The 20,503-nt window shown below is 43.8% G+C and overlaps 1 protein-coding gene across 2 annotated transcripts in view; it reads left to right on the top strand.

Moving 5' to 3' along the window:
- LOC126543140 (papilin-like) overlaps nucleotides 1-20,503 on the top strand; it is a 66,311-nt gene that overhangs the window by 23,623 nt on the left and 22,185 nt on the right. For both annotated transcript variants that reach the window (XM_055062265.2, XM_055062264.2), the window contains exons 4-5: nucleotides 4,336-4,512; nucleotides 12,869-13,060. In XM_055062265.2, the coding sequence (XP_054918240.2) occupies nucleotides 4,336-4,512; nucleotides 12,869-13,060 (369 nt within the window). The remainder of the gene's footprint in view (nucleotides 1-4,335; nucleotides 4,513-12,868; nucleotides 13,061-20,503) is intronic.

Below are 20,503 nucleotides of genomic sequence, written 5' to 3'. Positions count from 1 at the left end.
ACATGGATGTGATCCATTGTAAAGTATCTCTTCCTGAAGCCACCCTGTTCCCTTGGTTGATAAAATCCAGTGTTGCCCTTATTCTATTGGATATTATTTTGGCAATGATTTTATATAATACTGGGAGCAAGCTAATGGTCGTATAATTTCTCAATTCTTTAACGTCTCCATTTTTGTGCATTAGTATGTCTGCATTCTTCCAGTTTTCTGGGACCCTTGCAGTCAATAGACGCTTCGTATAAAGAGCCGCCAGTTTTCCAAGCATTATGTCTCCTCCATCTTTGATTAAATCGACTGTTATTTCGCCTTTTCCTCCTGCTCTTCATCGTTTCATGTCTTGCAGGGCCCTTCTGACCTCATGGCTAGTTATAGGAGAGTTTCTGGATCCTGTTCATTACTGTTTCTAAGTGAGGTATCGTGACTCCTCTGGGTACTGTATACAGGTCAGCTTAGAATTTTTCCGCTGCTTTTACTATATCTTCGAGATTGCTGATGATATTATCCTTCTTATCTTTTAGTGCATACATCATGGTTTATCCTATGCCAGGTTTCTCTTTTACTGATTTCAGGCTGCGTTCATTTTTTACGGCTTCTTCAGTCTTTCTCATGTTATAGTTTCGAATGTCAGTTATTTTCGCTTTGTTGATAAGTTTTGACAGTTCCGCGAATTGCCTAACGCTGTGCGGCCGCCAGTCCCATACAACCGCGTAGAGCACAGGACTCTGCGATTCTAGACGTACTGCGCTCACCGCGATATGTTAGAAAAAACACCCACATAAGCACAGCAGAGAAGTGGCTACGTGAGGCGGTTCGACCGTTAACTGTGGAAGCGTCATTCAAAACAAGTAATTGTTTTCCACTTCTGGCGGCCTTTTCTTTACTTCCTTTTTAAATAAAAAGATGTTGATGCATAAATATTCTCATAAACAACGGTTAACTTTTTTTTATTATTCGCTTTTGCTTGAAGTTTAGTGGTTGCCTTAGCTCTCTCCCTTAGTAGATCGCTTAATTTCTCAACTCCTTGCGATTTTTTGTTTCCAGTTGCCAATTTTGCACGAAAAGTGCTATACAATTAGGGAAAAACAGACGAGGTAACGGGCGACAGTCATCTTGCTTATGGGTTTAAGGGTTATTGCAGGGTTTCATGATGGACGCTCTTGCACATTATTTCATTTCCCACCTTATCTAACCCATATCACGAGTATATGTTTCCGGGCATCTGCCAGCGTCGCGGCGAGCCGTAACTCGAGGAAATAATGAAGCAAAGGGAAAAGTTAAACGCAGTGGGCGTTTTCTTCCGGCCGCAACTCGTTCCATGAGAGTACAGACCAGCTGAGTAACAGCCGCATCCCTCTCCTGGTCCCAGGATCAGCCTAAACAAAGAAGGTTGAACTAACAAAAGCAACAGCTATGCGCGTGACGGTTGAATAGATGGTGACAACTGAACGCATCTAGAGTTAATCGCACGGGTGCGGAATCTATGAGAAAACTGTCCTTCACATTACAACAGATGCCGATAACTACCGCCATCTAAAAGGACTGAAAAAGGCAGCATAATGCTGACCGATGAACAGCTGCCAAGTATCAACATTGATCTGGCGGCACTTTAGGAATGTGTGAGGAGTGGTGGCGTGGGTGGGGAGGGGGGGGGGGGTATGCCACTTGATTTCGGGGGGGGCCCGGGCCCCCCCGGGGCCCCCCCCTGGGTACGTGCCTGGGCCATGGTGGTATGCGAAGCGCAACCTGTGACGCCACCCCTTGGAGCAGCCAATGGTATATATGCCTGTCAACCAGACTTTGAGGATAATTTCAAGGCTCGCAGGACCAGCACGACGAATTTGTGTGGCTGCCCCCGTCCTGTTTGCGGAACCCTTGGAGTCGCTGACTGTGTACCTCCCAATCTGTGGCGCCTTCGTCACGAGAACCACTCTTTGGTTGCCGAGGCTAGATTATTGAGTCATCCTGGCGATCTTGCCCTTGGAGCAACCATCGCCATGCCAAACGTATTGGAAATTATAGAAGTCGCGTGGATGGCCATGTTTACCAGCGAATGCTGTTCAGCGTACAGGGAATAGAAAAGATTGAGCATCCGAACATACAACGAGTGCAAGCTGCGCAGAGCGCAATGGGCTTGGAGATACAGGAGATGATGAAGAACAGTGAGAAGCTGGTTTTCCAGACGCGACAGACAGTTCGTCAGCTAACAAATATTTTATTACTTCTAGAATCTCTAAGACAGGTCCTGGAAAGCGGGGATAGACGAAAACAAAGTTATTGTTATGGATAAAATAGAGAGTGAGGCCTACGTAAGCGGAGCTTTCAAATTTCATATCTGCCTTAAAGAAGCAAAGTTCACAGCCGGGATTGAAGCATTAGAAAGAAGGTCAGATAACTACACTAAATATAGAGCGAGCAGTATGATAACGGAAACCACAGTTGTGTTAGATAAGATGACTCCAACAAGTGTGGGCAGGAAAAAGCGTGGCGTTAATCGAGCCAACGCAATCGGAGGAGACCGGGCTGAAGACGCCTGCACGAAAAGACGTTTATTATTGTGGATTGAGCTCCGACTGCGGTGAGTGCCTTGAATATATTCGCACTGGCCCAGTGACTGAGGATGTAGCTGGACTTGTGGATAGGTCATTGATTGCTTGTCAGGAAGAAACAAAAGCGAAACAAGAACGAGAAAAAGATAAAATGAGACAGCTCCGGTAGAAGTACGAAAAGTTTAAACAAAATTAGAATCTACAATCGCAAGGCAAATTGTGTCAAGCAAATTTGAAGTTTATGGCGGTGACAACGAGAATGACAATACCCTAAGGAAGATTTTGATTTGAATGATTATGGTCAGCTTGCAACGGAAGTTGTGTTCAAGGTGTCGAGATTTTAACCAAGACGAGAAAGCGCGGACCCACGCGACAAAAGAACTTGCAACAACACTTGAAAAGAACACGTGAATTGAGTGGACGCCATACAGCACTTTAAGTTTCCAGAAAGATGTCAATCATGGCTTCGCCTTTTAGGCTAAACTGTGGCCTTTCTTATGAAAGTGCAGAAAATTATGCAATTTCAAAGACGTGTCAATAATAGGACAACATCATCAAGACACACCTAGGTCTTAACAAAAAGTCTCAACCACGTAACAGTAAGCGCACAACCGCCCTGCCTATTCCCAATATTAAAATTATTTTTGACATTGCTACCATTGGTTACCTCACTGTCTAATTGTCCTCCCCCTTTGGCTATTATTACAGTTTCTAACAATATTGTGTGCATAAGGTTAAACCCTACTGTCCTGACGTGGGCGGCGCCTGCGTCAAACTAACGGTTGATGTTCAGGACCCAAATAAAATTTATCGTACCATACCATACCGATTCTTGCGCATTGGGACCACTCGAGCATCCTTAAAGAAGAAGCCAGAGCCCCATTTCACGCAGTATATTTGTAAAGAAAGCATCACTGTCTTCATGCAATCAATTATTACGTTCCTGCAAACCCATCTTAAGGAGCATGACAAACCAGTATCTACTTTTAAGGCTAACATCTACTAAGGTTGCTTTGGCGCGTTTACGAGTATGGTACCTCTTTTCGGAGATAAAAAGTCACATTTGCAATCAATGTAATCCCATGTGACTTACACCAATGTTAGATGAGAAAACAATAGCTGTCGCACATTCGTGACAGAGTTCTCCACTCTGCAATGATGCCAAGAAAAGTAAGGGTACAGGTCAAAGTTTTGCAGGTAAAACGTTGTTATAACATGCAGTAGAAGCGTCAGGTATAGAAGAACCAGTGCTGTATCTAACTTGCTTAGTGGCAGAGAGAATGTGTCGCGTAAAGCTGGCAGAACTGCAGTAGGAATCAATTCTCGCAGACGCATGGTAGGTGCAACCAGCGCCACTCTTTGGTCTCTCAGCAGTTAAAGTGACAGACACTGGCAGGCCTAAGAGAAGAAACAACGATACGAAAAATTATTCTGGTAGCTTTAGAGCCTACTCACTGAAGTGATGCTCGCAGAGACCTAACATTCGTCAGTTCTCACATTTCTGGTTGCGCTATAAAGCACTACTTTCGACAAACCTGTACATTAACAAAGTGCAACGCGTTGGAGGTACCACGGTTTGATTGAAGTTAGTAAAAGCGCGAAAGAGAGAGGGCCAGGATTTTAAAGCAAGCTTGTGACCATACAGGAGGAAATGCAAGAACGCAAAATTACAGAGTAAATTCGTAAGTTCTAACATTCGCAGGAAAGTTCAAGAAAGGCGCCGATATTCTTTGTTGCAAACCTGTTCTTGAGTGTCTGTAACACATTTTCTTTATGCGTTCAATTACAGGCGCCCAATCTAGAGCGAGCGCTTGTCTAGAGACGCCCACAGTGGAAAACTGCAGTCTTGTCCGCCTCAAGTGGAGCTTCAACGCTCAATTAGGAAGATGTGAAAGAAATTACGTCTGTTCAAACCACCCTAATGCTTTCCAAGATGAAGCTTCGTGCATGGCAATGTGCCCTTCAGGTAATCCAGTCTTCAGAATGGTTCTGTGTAAGATGTCAATGCATAGTAAGGATACCTGTAAAGGTCGACGTCAGAATCATAGAAGTTTCTTACGTTTGCGTGTAAACCAGCATTCAATACGACTACTTGAAAAATAAGCATCTTTCGCATCTTCAAATATTCTGCTTCTTGATTTACTCCCTCGCCAATGAAGAAGAAAACCTAATATGCATTCCCATGTAAGTATCAATCAGTGAAATGTTTTCTTTCAAAATTAGGAAAAAGTGTGTCAATAAGCTTAAAGAAGGAGGTCTCAGTGCTCAAGAACACATGGAGACCTCCTGTAAAGAAGTTTACAAACAAAAACTGTGGAGTAAGCCCGTTGCATTTTATAATGTAGGAGTCAAATACCACATACGAAATAGCAGTTTAGAAATCAATACTTATTTATTTATGTAAAGTACCTTCGAGGCCCGTAGGGCATTGTGTAAGGGGGGGGGCGAAAAATCCCAACCGTGCGTACACAACCAGTACAAACCAACACATCATAAATTTGCAAAGTATTTAGTACTGACTTTACATACTACCCACTCCTTTTTGATGTTTACTAATGGGAAGAATAATTACTGCGGGATGACAGGCGATTCCACACTCATAAGACAGGTTGCGTTAGTAATTATGAGACGATTATGAAATGATCTATTGCATGAAAAGGCCGATTTGTATACTTGAACAAAACAATCGTGAAAATGAACTACATTTATTTATCTATGGATAGTATCGTGAAGCCTTAGAGCAGATGTGAAACATTACAACAGTACGTAATAAGCGTAAGCATTCTAGTAGCTTGGCTTTGTATGTGTTGCAGTGGCATCAGGTAAGTCGCATAGGTGTTTCCCCTTGATGAGATGAAGATGGGTATGAATGAAGTCGAAGCATATGTAGGTAAGGTTGACGTGGCAAAATAATGACGTGCTGAAGTACTGTTACGCCATACGTCCACTTTCGTTGAATGTAAGTAATATGATTTTTCTACTTCAGTGTACAATCTAGTATTACTTATTACTGGTAAACTGCGTGAATAAAATTTTTATCAAGGGTAATTACGGGCTGATTGCAATAACTTCGTGACTGTAGTGTGTACGATGATTTTTGTTTTAGAAAGAACAATTACGGGCCATTAGGACGACACCAGTTCCGTTCATTTTTGAAGTGTGCGTTGTTTACCTGTTACAACAGACAGTGAACCGTCAGTAGGTAGCATTCCGGTGCCGTATGCACGTAATTATAGCGCTTTGTTAGCAAGACAATAGGAACGGTAACTGATATAAATTTAAAGACGAAAGAGGTCCAAGAATGAATCCTTGAGACTCACCCTTGGGTATTAGAAAGAAATTCGACAATGTAGGCCAACTATATAGGCCTTTTGTCGTGCCAATAAAGATTTACAATTTAAAAATTATGCAAACATGCATTTCATAACAAAGTGGTCAGTTCTGTTTGTTCATTTTACGATGAAGTGTCTTAAGAAATATATTTTTTGGCTAGGGCAATAATATTTGTATTTGAAATATGATATGTGAAGCCCTTGTAAGAAATTAGATGTTTGCTTATAGTAGTGCCTAAAAGAGCCAAATGAAAATAAAACCCCCTTGTATCAAGTTACGAACTGTTAACCATTCGTACTCATTACATAAATTCTTGTCCAGAGTTTGAACTAGTGTGCCGTGAGTCTTCGTGAGTCTTAAGAGCGTCTGCAAATGAATAAAACATTCGTTCCTTTCAAGGGTTTTGCGGGTCGCCAATGTCGAGCGTTTTGAAAACCATCAGGTTAGATATTTTGGTTCGAAAGATTCCATTGCGTCAATGAGCGTGTAAAGCATGCATCTTGTATGCACAAGCTTAAATTGTTGCGTTTGGTGATGTTCAACAGGAATGTACGGTTTGCCCCATGTTATGACTGCTACCGGGCAGGTACGGCATCCGGCTGAATGGCCAGGAGCATAGTAATGCTCACACAAAAACGGGCACACTACGTTCGTTTATTCAGTGACTGCCCTTTTCCCAGACGTTCTGAAACAGATCACGGAACGTGTGGTGATGTCTCTATGGTGCCACGGCGAAGGCGGTTTTTCTGTCTTCGTTGTCGTTTTCACTTTGCAACACTCATCCTCCTTAAGGTGAGTACCGCTGTACGGATTTTCTTATACTGGTCGAGCTACGAAGCACAGCTGGCTCAGCCTCTTTTGGCAGCGTCGGCACATCGGCCGGTTGATCTTCAGATGGTTGTGCTGGCACAGGACTGTATCGAGGACGGGATTTATCAATGTGACGCTGAAGCTCACCTTCTGCGGTTTCAACGGTGATCATTCGGTATCCTCTTGTTTCTTTCACTGTGGCTGGCAGCCACCTTTCTCCTTCTCCGAAGTTGCAAGCCCAAACAGGAGTGCCCGGGTCCAGCTTGCTTTCTTTAACTGCCTGTGGACAGATAGGAAAGGTTACGGGGGATGGATGGTGTCTAACCGAGAATGGATCTCATATCCCAAAAGGCGTTCAGACGGTGATCGTCCATCGTCCAGGGGCGTTCTACGGTAGCTAAATAACAGTTTAGCCATTCGCTCACACAAGTCAGCTGACCGAACCTTCTTCAGGCCATCTTTCAGCGTCCACACGGAGCGTTCAGCAAGCCCGTTTGATTGGGGGTGATATGGCGCCATACTAAAATGCTTTATGTTATTTTCTGTCATAAACATCGTGAAAGTATCTGACGTTAACTGGGTTCCGTTGTCTGTCACAATGGTTCTTGGTATGTCCAGCCTGCTGAAGATTTCACGCAAGGATGTAACTACAGACTGTGCTGTGGCATGACGCACTGGAATTGCTTCGATCCATTTCAAATGTGAATCTATGGCCACTAGGGTCATGGTGTTATTCACTGGATCAGCATAATCCAAACGTACACGGGACCAATTCTCGTGCGTTAGTGGCCAGCTTACTGGTATTTGCGCCGGTGGCATTCCGTTTGCTTGTATGCATGTAGTAGAATTCCTACTGATTTGTTCGATAGCTCCGTCGATGCCGGGCCACTAAACGACCGTACGGGCCAATGTTTTCATTGCAGATATTCCTTGGTGCGTATCGTGCAGGGGTTGTAGCATGTCACCACAACTCTGTGACACCAGTAAATGAGACCTACGTAAAAGGTTAGCTCACTCTTTCATGCGAAGTATGGTTCCAACCGCGGATCGGGTGCTTTGCGTTCCTTTGGCCAACCATGAAGCTCGTAGGACTTGGAATTTCTAACTACTTGGTCTTTCTCGGTCAACTGGCTCATTGCTTGTGAACGAAGGGGCGTGTTATCCAGCTGCTGCAGTGAGTACACGTACTCGGGTAGCTGTGTCCTCACTGGTTTCTAGAGGAAGCCGACTGAGTGCCTCTTCATTCAGGTTGTGCGAGCCAGGTTGTTGAGCCAGCATACCATGCTGTGTTGGTATGCTCCCAGCAGCAAGGACCAACGTTGAATTCTTGCGGCAGCCATGATGGGCGTGGGACAATCTTCGCGAAATAGACTCACCAGCAGCTTGTGATCTGTGATCAAGGTGAATGTTCTTCCCAGTAGGTAGTCCTGAAACGTTGATACCCCGAATACTTCGGCCAACGCTTCACGCTCAAGTTGTGAATAATTCTTTTCCGCTTTGGTAAGTCTTGGAGAGCGGAAACCTATAGACTTGTGAAGATTGCCAATGCGATGGCACAGTACCACTCCGATTCCGTTCTGCGACACGTCGCACTCCAATCGCAGCGGTAGTGACGTATCGGGGTGAGTAGGCAATTTGGCATTGCATTAAGCGTCTTTTGACTTCTGAAAAGCTTCTCGTTGTTGAGAACCCCAATTTCAGCGACGTCATTTCGCTAGCAAATCGCAAAGCGGGGATAGCAAACTGGCCATATTGGGAAGAAACACGCTATAATGCGTCAGAAAATCCAAGTAGGAAAGCAGTTCACTCACGTTCTTGGGTGTTGGCGCCTTCATGATAGCGTGCATGTTCTTCTCCAGAGGGTGCAGCCCTCCTGTACTGATCTTGTGGCCAAGGTACGAAACCTCGGCCATCCTGAAGGTGCACTTTTCCTTCCTTAGCTTGACGCCGTACTCTCGAAAACGCTGGAGAACTGCCTTGAGGTTGTTTCCGCAGTCATTCCCCTTCTCGGCAACCAGAACGTCGCCGAAGTACGCCTGGACTTCCGGCAACCCGTCGAGGACGCTGTCCATTATTCGCTCAAAGATAGCTGGGGCAGAAAACACATCAACTGGCAGGCAATTAAAACAGAATAATCCCCGATGTGTGTTAATGACAGTCAGCTTCTTTGACTGCGCATCCAGGGGAAACTGGTTGTAGGCGTCTCGAAGCTCCAATGTGCTGTAAACGTCAGCCTCGTGCAGAGCAGCCAAAAGGTCATCGATTACCGGGAGTGGGCACTGCTCTGTCACATAGCTGGCATTTACCGCTAGCTTGTAATCGCCACACAATCCAACTGTTCCGTCTTTCTTAATTACCGGAACTATCGGCGTTGTCCCCTCCGAGTAAGCCACCGGGGACAGTACTCCGGATTTAACAAGCCTGTCCAGTTCGTTAGAAACCTTTCCTCAGCTTCCATATGGAAGTGGTCTGGCTTTGAAGAGCATTGGAACCGCATCCTCCTTCATGTATAAATGAGCGGGTGGAACCTAGAAGAGATCCAGTTCAGGTCCACACACTTCCTCGTACTCACAGAGGATCGCTTGCAAGTTTATCCCTTGCTCCTTAGCGCTGTACACGCTAAAACCGCAGCCCATTCGTTGTTCACTGCCTGGATGAAATCACAGCCGCACATGCTCGGTCCGGAGAGCGAACAACGATCAGTGACGCCGTAACAGTCATGCCGCAGTATGAAACTGGGAGCATTAGCTTCCCGGATATAGGCAACGGACCCAGTAGCATGACAACTTCAAGCTGGATTTTCAAGCCAGGGCCAGCTTGTGCGATGTTGGCAGTAGACGTCCCAGGACACCACGCACAGGGGTGAGCCGGTGTCAATTTCCATCACGATGTCGGCGCCGCCACAGCAAAAGTTGCGTCGTACCGGGCTGGCGAATCCGTTGTCTATGGTTCGTTGGGGCTTTAGTGTATACAACTGCGCGGAGAGCTCGGCTTCCGCATTTTCCATTCAGCCGTTGCTCAGCGCCAAGCGCTGCTGCAGTCGCTTTCCTTTAGATTTACACACGGTAGCTAGGTGTCCCTTTTCCCTACAGTTGAAATATTTGACGTGTTTAAAGCCACAAGTCGCCTCACCGTGCTCGCGGCTTACACGCAGGTGACAGCCTTTAGACGATCCACTCGCCTGAGTGCAGGTTTTTCCTGCCTGTCACCGCCGTCTATCGCCCGCTAGTCTGTGAAGCTCAGGCTCTTCCTTCGCTTCCGTCTGCTTCATAAGCTCAACACCCTGTCGTGCAGCCTATACTACAAGCACGATGCTTTCTGCCTCCTGCAACGTCAGTTTCGGGTGAGAAAGTAGTGCCTTCTGCGTGTCACTGCTGCGAATTCCGCCCATACCCTGTCTCGCAGCAGGTGGTTTAACATGGTCCCGAAGTTGCCTTTATCAGCCACGCGTCGAAGCTCCACGATAAGCTGTTGAGCTGAACCCTCTTCCCTTTGTATGCGGGTAAAGAACTTGAAGCTTGCGGCTATCTCATTTAGTGTGGATGCGTAAAATTCTGCGAGAATGGTAACCGCTTCCGTGTAGGTTAACTCGCTCACCTGCCGCCGACCACAACGCCAACTCAGTATGTCGATAGGCTTCGAACCCAGTGCCAAGATGACAGGCGCTCTTTTGTTTAGCCTCGTTGACGATGTCTTCACTCTCGAATTACGAGTCGACTCTGATGTAGTGCGACGATCACGTGTCCTTGGCATTGTCGAACTGTGGAACTTGGTACGCCATGGCAGGGGTGTTCGCCGTCATCAAGGTGCTGGTTTGTTGCTCATCGCCACTGGTATGACTGTTACCAGGCAGGTACGGCATCCTGCTGGACGGCCAGGAGCATAGTAACGCTCACACAAGAACGGGAACACTGGGCCAGTTTATTCACTGATAGCCCTTTTTTCAGACGTTCGGAAGCAGCTCACGGCATGTGTGGTGACGTCCGTCTCGCGTCACGGTGAACGCGGCCTTTCTGTCTTTGTTGTCGTTTTCACTTTGCTGCACCCCACAAGTTTCTACCCTGGGTGTACGGATTGTAGTCGGGGGAACGGCATATGTATAGCTTCATTTTATACTGGCTTGATTGCCTGATGAGTGCAGTCCGAGATAACTTGAAAGGAGGTAGTGTGTTAGATATACGAGGGAAAGCCGTAGGTCCGGTAATGGTCCGGATCTCGTAAACAAGTTTCCGCTGGCCTCAGTAGGACACTGACACGGATCATCCTTAACGCAATCTCCCCACTTGAATCAGTTACGAGAATAAGTCACGTGAAAAAAAGCTATGTTTATTCCATGCTGGTGTAACACTTCACACGGCGCAAACCTTTAAACTTGCTGTCCTTGCCTTTGGTTTTCAGTAATGCAAAAATAACTGTCGTGCGGCAAACTCAAAATCAGCGGCCCTTCATTTCGATTGGCAGTCATAAGCTATGCACGGTTTGTGCTCCCGTATTTTGAAGTTACTTTCAGTAATGCAATTATGATATATTCAAAAAGTTATTCTATGACACTAAATTTATTGTGAAAGAAAAGCAGGCCATGCGGAACTACTTGTTAAACAATACACCTTTTAAGCTATTGTCTTGTACAATCGTGCATTGGGACAGTTGCATCGGCAACCAATGCACAGGGAGCGCCTTCAACGTTACACGTGGGCCACTCCACCTTGTTTTCTTAACATATGCTGCCTTTTTTTTACGGGCACCTCTCTTGTCTTTTTTCTTTTATCTGATAAAGTCACCAGAAAACACATACATTTTCCTCAAAACATTCATAGCACAATAAAAGGCACATGTTAGTTTCCCTAACAAGGTTGCCAGTCACGTTTTTCTATCTCACCGAATCAATAAACAATCAATAATTACCTAAATGCGAGGCGACATTGTGGTCAAGCAACTTCTATTTATCCGAGGTTTGGCAAGCACCGTTTTATGCACTTGTACCAAGCGCTGTGTATCATTGTCGGTACTTGGGAGGTTTATATCTTAGTTTCTAGCAGCGATGATTACGCTGTTTGTCTTTGACCGCCTTCAAGTTTACCATTTCAGGATACTAGCCCAATGGTATTCAAGTGTGTTTCAATATGATAAATTGGCTTAATGTGCCGGCAATTTTGTTAAATACTATCAGCATCGAGGGCAGTATCTCCTTTCCTCCAGGTAGCAGAAAGCTTCTACTTTAGGACCGCGATTTCGCTTATGACTCACTTGGCTGCGATAAACCTTTCTCGGTGTAGCAATATTTTCCTAGTAAAGAAATTGACAGAATGTGGCTACACAGCACGCTATGCGATTCGTCAGTGCCATCAGCGATACAGATATGTGCTAGAATCTTTCAACTACGGCAACAGTCATTAAACCAGATCTGTAAATATAACTATTGAGCGCTCCAAAGTGCTGAAATAATTGCTTTTCTCTGAAGTCTTGGCTTGTGAAGGATCTTACTGTAGGGGCTAATGGAAAGATCCGAGCAGTAGAACCAGCTGACTATCACGTCAGACATTGTTATAGTCACGTTGTATAGCTATGTGCTTTAGTGGGCCTGAGGAGTAGTGACGGAACGCATCCGGCATTTAGAAATGGGACGCCAACTACCGTAGAACACTCACGGCTTAGTTTGCACATTCGTACGCACTAACACATGAGGGCAAATAAAGCTTGCTACAATTTTCCGGCCGAAGAAGGCTAATTTTATTCATTTTTTTGCAACGGCGCCGTCATTCGCACCTACGGAATAGCATTATGAAATACATGGCGTAGCGAGGGATACAGGGGTCTTCAAAAGCAGCATATATGAATTTTTGTTGCCGTTCAATGGCACCTTGGTATTTTAGACACCCAGAATTTATGAAGGAAACAACAGAGGAGCACCGTTTTAAACAGTACTGCCAGCAATCTGAGGCAGTAATGGCAAAGCGACAACGATTTCTTTGAATTTGTCTAGGCGCTTCTTGTAGCACATAAAAGCTGCCTCAAGCTTGAAAGTCTATTTACGCAATGCTTATTAATGTCAAACGACTGGATGACTTCATTGCTTAATTCGTCTAGACAATCTATTATTTAGGTGTCGAAAATATTTTCGAACGGAGTGAATTTAAATCTCTTTATGGTGTCAACTATTATAAATTTTTTGTTAACAGTTACAGATAACGCTCTTCTACCAAGAGATGACTGCTCGTATTGGATTCAACATTTAGACCAGTGCAAGTTCAAACGAGAGACGTTCTACCCGGACCCCCAAGGGCGAAGACAGGGTGTATTGCTGTACAGGTTCTGTGGAGAAGGAAACATGAAATTATACGCTTACTACTTCATAAGTGGCGGCTGTGCAGGTAAGCAAATATTGCGCGAAAGCATTGGCCGCGAAGGGGTTACGTGATGCGTGGATTATAATTATTTATTACTTTATTACATAGCATTGGAAACAGCAGCCAGGACACGTTGGTGTCATTCAGAAACAGTAATATTTATGTGCACCTTGTATGCAAAGTCCTAGTCTTGACCTTACGCTAGTGCAAAAACCGTGGTAACAGCGGTTCTGCACGCAAAAGTCGCAAACAAGAAGTATGAATACTGTAACAGTCGCTTCTAGTTTCCTCGTGATCCCTCTGTAAATATACATGGCATATCCTTCAATGAAGGTTGCAGACGAATTGGCATCAGGAAGCTTTTTTTATGATATCCTGCGACACTGAATAATTAGCTGTGAAGGCTTTATTATTAGAATGTTTTGGAGCCCCTCCAGTTTTACGCCTCTGATGTTTGGTATATAGATGGAGCACGTTTCTTTAAGCTGTGAACACACGTTAACGTTTTCTAGAATAGTCCGAAAATTCTCCTGGTGTTTAGAACTTGCGTCTCTGTTCACCTGGTCGTTCAGTGAAATATACAGAAATTACTTCGTGTAAGGCCAGGGGCGTCTGCATCGGTACGGCGAGACTGTGCTACTGCCTCAACTGACCAAGCACTACGGCCATCTTTTAAGCATTTCTTTGTGCCATAAAAAAAAAACCTCACATCATACTACTACGTTGTACTTTGTTCGGGAAAGCATTCAGAGCGCCATGTCTGCTTGTCATTGTATAATTCCTTGCATTAAACAAGAGGCAAAATAACTGTGTGTGGTTCTCTCATTTCTGAGCACCAGCGACAGCAGAACTTTCAGCGATATTGAAGGCAACGGGTTTACTGTGCCAAGTCAATCTCCGAATAGAGCCGTCGGCACTTCAGCAGCTATGCGATGTTAAGGCAAAACATACACACAGTATATTTTCGCTGAAAATTGCGGCGATGGCACACGTTGCATGAACTCGACGTTATGAAGTTGCATGTCAATTGGTTTCATGGGGTATCACCATATTAAGAAATTAACGAAGACAACAATTCCCTGTTCTTTCAGCTGATAAGAAGCCTAAACGTACCATCTGAGGCATCTTTTCACGAAGACCCCGGACGTAAAAATTTGTTACCACTGAGCCAGGGCTGAAATTTTAGTCTAACGTGAAGTTATTACAAACCGCTGAAGCCTAGATTAATCTTTATGAATGTTTATGAAAAATTATCAGACTGTGTTTTCCTCCACACAGTCCTCTTATTTGCTCTGATGAGTTAGTATTTTGACCATACCCTTTTATTTCCCCTGTGAAATGCATTATTCAAGCAAAGGGAACCCAGCGATCATAGTTGGTATAAAAAGGAAAATATCATAAGCCGCATGCATACTCTGAAGAAGCTTTAATAGACGCTTTAGAATGATTCGGCATGTTAAATAACCTGGCGGTATATATGTCTGCAGGTAAGGTACTTGCGAATCTGTGGGAAAGAGCACATAGACCGCCACCATAAAGTCGTCACTTTAAAGGATGTGGCGGCTGCGTGCACTGGACGTTTCGCGCAATTGTTCTGTTAACGAAGCATGGAAATACGTTCTCAGTAAAAGTGGTGCAATTTTAATTCCTTTACCTACACTATGCGCTCAAGAAAGAGAGGAGAGCCACTGTGAGCAGTTTCAAGCACTCGTCAGCAATTTCAAGCACACTTAACGCCGGCAGCGAAATAATGCATTACCAGTCCTCTGTTTAAAGATAAAAAAGTCGTCTCAAAAATCTTTCCTTGTTCTAAAGGATATCACTGTTGCTCGCACCATTATTTCGAAGGTGCGACTATTGTAATGGTTTGTTAGCTGCAATAAGTTATAAAAACTTTTATATCTACTCACTATAGCCCACTTTGTGTTTCAAATTTAGCTGTGTTGATATTTGCCGGGCTTTTTATTATAATCGCACAGATGCTGTTTTAAGAAAACTGATTGCCCGCAGTCATCATTATTCTATCTATGTGGAATATAACCACGCTGTATATTCTATATCGAGATTCATTTGCAATGTGCTTCCCTTATTCTGTACCTAAAAATATTGTACAAAGGCAGGAATTAACTATGCAAAGTCGATTTTTAATGGTACTTAAATTTTGCAGGAAGAAATAACAATCAATGGGAAAATATAAAAACAACCAATTTATTTCAACCTCAAATGTCGGTTAGTTTAAGGCTAGACATGATTGCACTTTTTTAACCTTACGTAACTATGTTATAGGTGGATATAGCGGAGTACATTGTTTTACAAGTTTTTCCTTAGCATAACTGTACCCGCCTAAGATGTTATTTTGCTTTTCAAAAACAATGCGTCGCTTCATTAGGCTAGTTAGTTTAACTCCAGAGTTTCTTGAATTTTCTCTATTTACAGAAATTGTGCCGCGAACATCGTGACCAAGGAATAAATTTACACCTGAAGAATGTCATAAAATTATTTTACTTCCCTGAGTGTAATTTTAAAAAAGTGCAGCCAGTGGACACCAATGGTCTACAAGCCTCTCCTGTTTTACTTATTAAGCCGTATTCGCCTCAGGACTTACCAGAAGAATAAAGTCACTCGATTGAAATAAAATCCCAAAATCGTTGTGCTGCTGCAATACCGCAACATGCATTGACAAGTCATTTAGGTGGCCGGTTACAATTTTTGATGTGACTGATTTAGATTGTTTAGGACTTCACCCTATGGGAATTCAAAGTGGTCTACCATTATGCACAAAACTACATTTTGTACCCCCTTTGCGCCCATGGTACGCAAGTTCCCATAAAGCTTAATAACCCGGTCTGAATTTGAAAGCTCGTGAGATTATAATCGTGTTATGCTACCTCGACAGAGTAAGCACACTTTTGAAACACAGCAGCGCTGCTTCTTGAAATGATGGCATACACTGGTTCCGGCTAACAATATTACAGGCTTTATAATGCCTTTGCAGGATCCGCATAAACATATAAAAGCCACAATTTGTTTTCCAATGCAGAATATTTTATTGCTCAGCCAGAAGCGTAGGAGGACCTTGGAATAACTTAGGAAATGCTTTGAAATTCTTTCTGGAAGGCATTTTTTTTTAAATTTACGAAGACAGTCGAATGGTTTATGAGAACATCACAATGCCACTGCTGGTTCAAGAAGCAGCCAGTAAAACGTAAAATGTGGTGCACAGCACAAGAATATTCCTACGTGCTGATTTATGAAGGCGTTATCTGCAGGCAGCATGCGGCACCTGAAAGGCGCTTATGATTTTAATGCTAACGATGAAGATGTTTATTTTCACCGCGAGAAATAGTGACATAGCTTGCTCGGTCTTGTCTGGTTTTACTAGACATCGTATTGTAGCCACTGCGCCATTTATTTATTTATTTATTTATTTATTTATTTATTTATTTATTTATTTATTTATTTATTTATTTATTTATTTATTTATTTATTCAACTACTCTGAATGCCATTGCGGTGTTAGAGAGAGAAGTGGATATACCTGTTCAATATAGCAGTCTTGAATGATGCATGCTCCGCGTTGCTGGGGGTGGAGGCAGCGAGGTGACTCCACTCGGATGATGTCTTCGGCACGTGGCAATGGAAGTGCATGTTGCTCTGGCAGAACGGCACTTTAACTTTGATGTTATAGTCGACGAGGTATGAAGGGTAACAAGGTGACGAGGACAATGTGCGTTTCAGTTCAGGATACTTAAAGAAACTTTTATGAGAGAGTCATACGCGGGCCTGCTTCCATCATCTGATAGAAAGGTGAGGAAAGTCTAACGAAACGTTTATTGAGATAATACTGGCGGTGCGAGAATAACAGCCAACAATGAACCGATCTGAATGAGTTCGGATGGCTTCTAGTGGTTTTACAAGTGCAGAGAAGTGAGGATCCCAGATTGAAGAACTGTACTCGAAGTTCAACCTGACTAAAGTTTTATAAAGAGGGAGTTTTAAGGAATCAGGAGCCAAAGCAAAGTTACGTCGCATAAAACCAAGAGTGCGATTGGCATTGCTAATGCCCTAGCTAGCATGGGAGGAGGAGGAGGAATAAACTTTTATTGTAGAACCAGCACTTTATGATGGTCGGGCCTAAGCCTCCCACGAAGGGACGTCGAGGGTATACTATAATAAATTGTTATCGGTGTGGCCACCTAGGTATTTGTAAGTACTGTCAGATAGCAACTGAAGAATAAATTTGGAATAAACAGGGATAGTGCGGTCAGCAGTTCTTCGGAAAATTCTCATTATTCTGCATTTGTTAACATCCAGTTTCATGGACCACAGTCAACACCAAGAAGCAATGCTGTCAAGATCAGCTTGAAGTTGAGAGGAACAATAAGGGTTAGATATTAGGCGGTAGAGGAGAAAGCAATCGGCAAATAGCCTGATTCTTGATTGATTGCAGGTGGGAAGGCCGTTAATGTAAATTAGAAACAATGGAGGTCCGAGGACGAGACTTGCGGTACACCGAATGTGACAGAACAAGAGCGCGAGTTATTGTCGTTAGCAGTTACAAGCTGAGTTCTGTTATAAAAGAGGCATTTATTCCACTTCAATAAATTCGAGTGAATATTTAGCATACTTAGCTTTATTAAAAGCAAACGGTGAGAAACTGTGTCGAAGGGTTTTTGGAAATCAAGGGAAATACAGTCGGTAATAGAACCATGTCAGATCGTTAGTAGAGAGAAGTAGTTGAGTTTCGCATGAGTAGTGTCTCCTAAAACCATGTTGACTGTTGCGAAAGAAGTTAATTTGTTCGAGAAAAGTGATTAGATTAGAACAGATAACGTGTTCGAGAAGCTTACACAGGCTACTAGTCAAAGTCATGGTTGTTTAATTAGGTCTAGATGAGTTCCCTGGTTTATGCACAGGAATCACCTTCGCCGCCTTCCGATCGCTGGGCATTCAAGCATGTTGCATTGACTGTGAAAAAACTGCGAAAAAAAAATGACTGAGCATTAAATGGCAGTCTGCTTCATGAATCGAGGAGCGATTCCATCCATACCAGGTGCTGATGCTTTCATTTTAAGTATGAGATTAAAAAGCCATAATTGATCAATAATGATAGTGTTGCGTTTTCTGTGTTTTACGTTGCTGCGCATCAGCCAAGCCAGCTGGGCGTGCCCACGCTCTTGCACATTTTTTTTTATGTGCAGTGATAGTACAAGAACAAAGTTATGTGCAATAGCATAGGCAATCTCTTTGACCAAGACAACCAGTACGCATTTCATCGGCCATCACCTGCAAATATTAGGAAAGGAAATTCATTGTATAAGTGCAGGAATCCAAGAAAACGGAACTAGCGTTCAAATGAGAGAGTGTGCGCGGCAGTGGCGATGGTACTTGAGATGAGATGTGTGCTAACTTTGCAGTGAAAGCGGACACGGTTTCAGCGTCCGGGACATCTGGATTTAATCGATTCTATTCGCGTATCGCAAGTGGAAAAAATGATTGCCCAAACGAGTCATTGTTGAAAGAATATTCAGTTAATGTGCATTTATGCTTATGACGAGCCGGGCGCAATTGTGAAAATGCGACATACATAGACACACCTGTCTTATAGATGTCATGCAGCAGTTGGTACAAAACCTTGAGAAGTGCCTGCTTTGCCCTTGTGGATAGCGTCCTAATGTCAGAAGAAGCCAGAAGGTTAGTGGGAGAGTCCGTGCGTTTATACTTGTTATACACAAACCTTATGGCTTTGCGCTGTATTTACTCCAATTTTGTTATACTAGTTAGGGAATCAGAGAACCAAACTGTGTTAGCATATTCTTACACTGGTCTTACGAAAGTAGTGTATGCTACTAGCTTAGCGGATGCGGGCGCCATTCTTAAACATATTTTTACATAGAACAGCTTGCGTAGTGCGGCTGCCGTAATGTTGGCAACGTTTGTGTCCCATCTAAGGTCAGACGTCGACGTAAGGCCTAAATACTTATGTTGTTCCACATTCACTAGTGGTTTATCCTTAATAGTGTAAGTGAATTGGGTCGGCTTCTGTTTACAAGTTACTACAATGGTTACGGATTTTCTTACATTAATGGATATTTGCTATTTAACGCACCAGTCTACTAACTTATCAAGAAATCATTGATTTTAAGATTGTCTGCGATGCTGTGAATTTCCTTATAATAAAGCAGTAGTCTGCGAAGAGCTTGATACTACAGTCAATGTTTTCTGTAATATCATTTATGGAGATTAAAAATAATAGTGCTCCCACAACGGAAGCTTGATGAACTCCTCAAGTTACAGGGACTATTTCTGATTTAACACCTTCGAAAAGCACGAACTGTGTGCGGTTTGTTAGAAAATGTTTTATCCTTGAAAGAACGGATCCCTCTCCGATTCTTAGTTTTGAGATTATTTACTGTGACATAGGCAATCAAAGGCATTTCATAAATCAAGTAAAATTATGTCGTTTTGGCCGCGGTTATTGATGTTACGTGCGAGGTCATGAACTACCAGGGTTCGCTGGGTAATAATGGGCAATCGGACTCCATGCCGATTAGGGGAGAAGTTTACCTTCTCAAGAAAAGAGGTTATTTGTTTTAGCATATTGTGTTCGAATAGCTTACACGAATTGCTAGTATGAGATATTGAACGGTAATTTGGTACTGAAGACTTATCTCCAGATTTGTGAATGGTTATTATTTTTGCGATTTTCTAGTCGTCTGGTAGTTCACACAAAGTAAGTGATTTGCGGAAAATTAGCCGAAGAGTCTTACTACACCACTCCTCATATTTCCTTAGGAATTCGTTTGGAATATCGGCTGGGCCACTCGATTTTTTTTAGGATCGCAGTTAAGCAGTAAGTTGAGTATTACTGCATCTCTGCAAGACAATCGATGCTTGATGGACCAAACGATAAAACGGGAGGAATGATACCGTTATCTTTGGTGAAAACTGATACATTGTGGCAAGGAATTTGGTTCTGAACAACAGGGTCCTCTCGGCGGCGGCGCTGATCCTCTACTTTGGCAGCTCGTTTACCGGCAGTGTCAGACGAATTTCCACCGGTTCCTTCGTTCATTCCTCAGAAAGAAAGCATGAACATGGTAACGCCTGGCTCGCGCGTGGCGCATTCGGGTCTAGCTGGGGCGGCGCAGGCGAAGTAGCGCATGTGCAGTATGTCCCAAGCCTATGCAATTCCTTAATTTCCATATGTGCTATCGATGGACGCCCTCACCGCATGTCTGGTCGCCGCCGTTGAGCTTGTCTCCTGCGGAACCCCGCTTTCCTCCTCGCCCTTTCTCCGTGCTCTCCTCCTCCGTTTACCTCCTATAGCTACCGCTGCAGCCTCCTCCCCCGCTTTCCTCCTCGGTCTATCCGCTCTCGCCGTCTTCCATCCACCGCTGCGCTCCGCGTTCACTCTTTATTACTTCGCTCTGCGCGTTCGCTCATTTATGCCAAGAGACGCCGCCAC

The sequence above is a fragment of the Dermacentor andersoni genome, chromosome 10 (genome assembly GCF_023375885.2).
Source record: "Dermacentor andersoni chromosome 10, qqDerAnde1_hic_scaffold, whole genome shotgun sequence".
Taxonomy (NCBI): domain Eukaryota; kingdom Metazoa; phylum Arthropoda; class Arachnida; order Ixodida; family Ixodidae; genus Dermacentor; species Dermacentor andersoni.
Note: the sequence above shows the minus strand (reverse complement) of the source record. Positions and strands in the feature narration are given on the sequence as shown.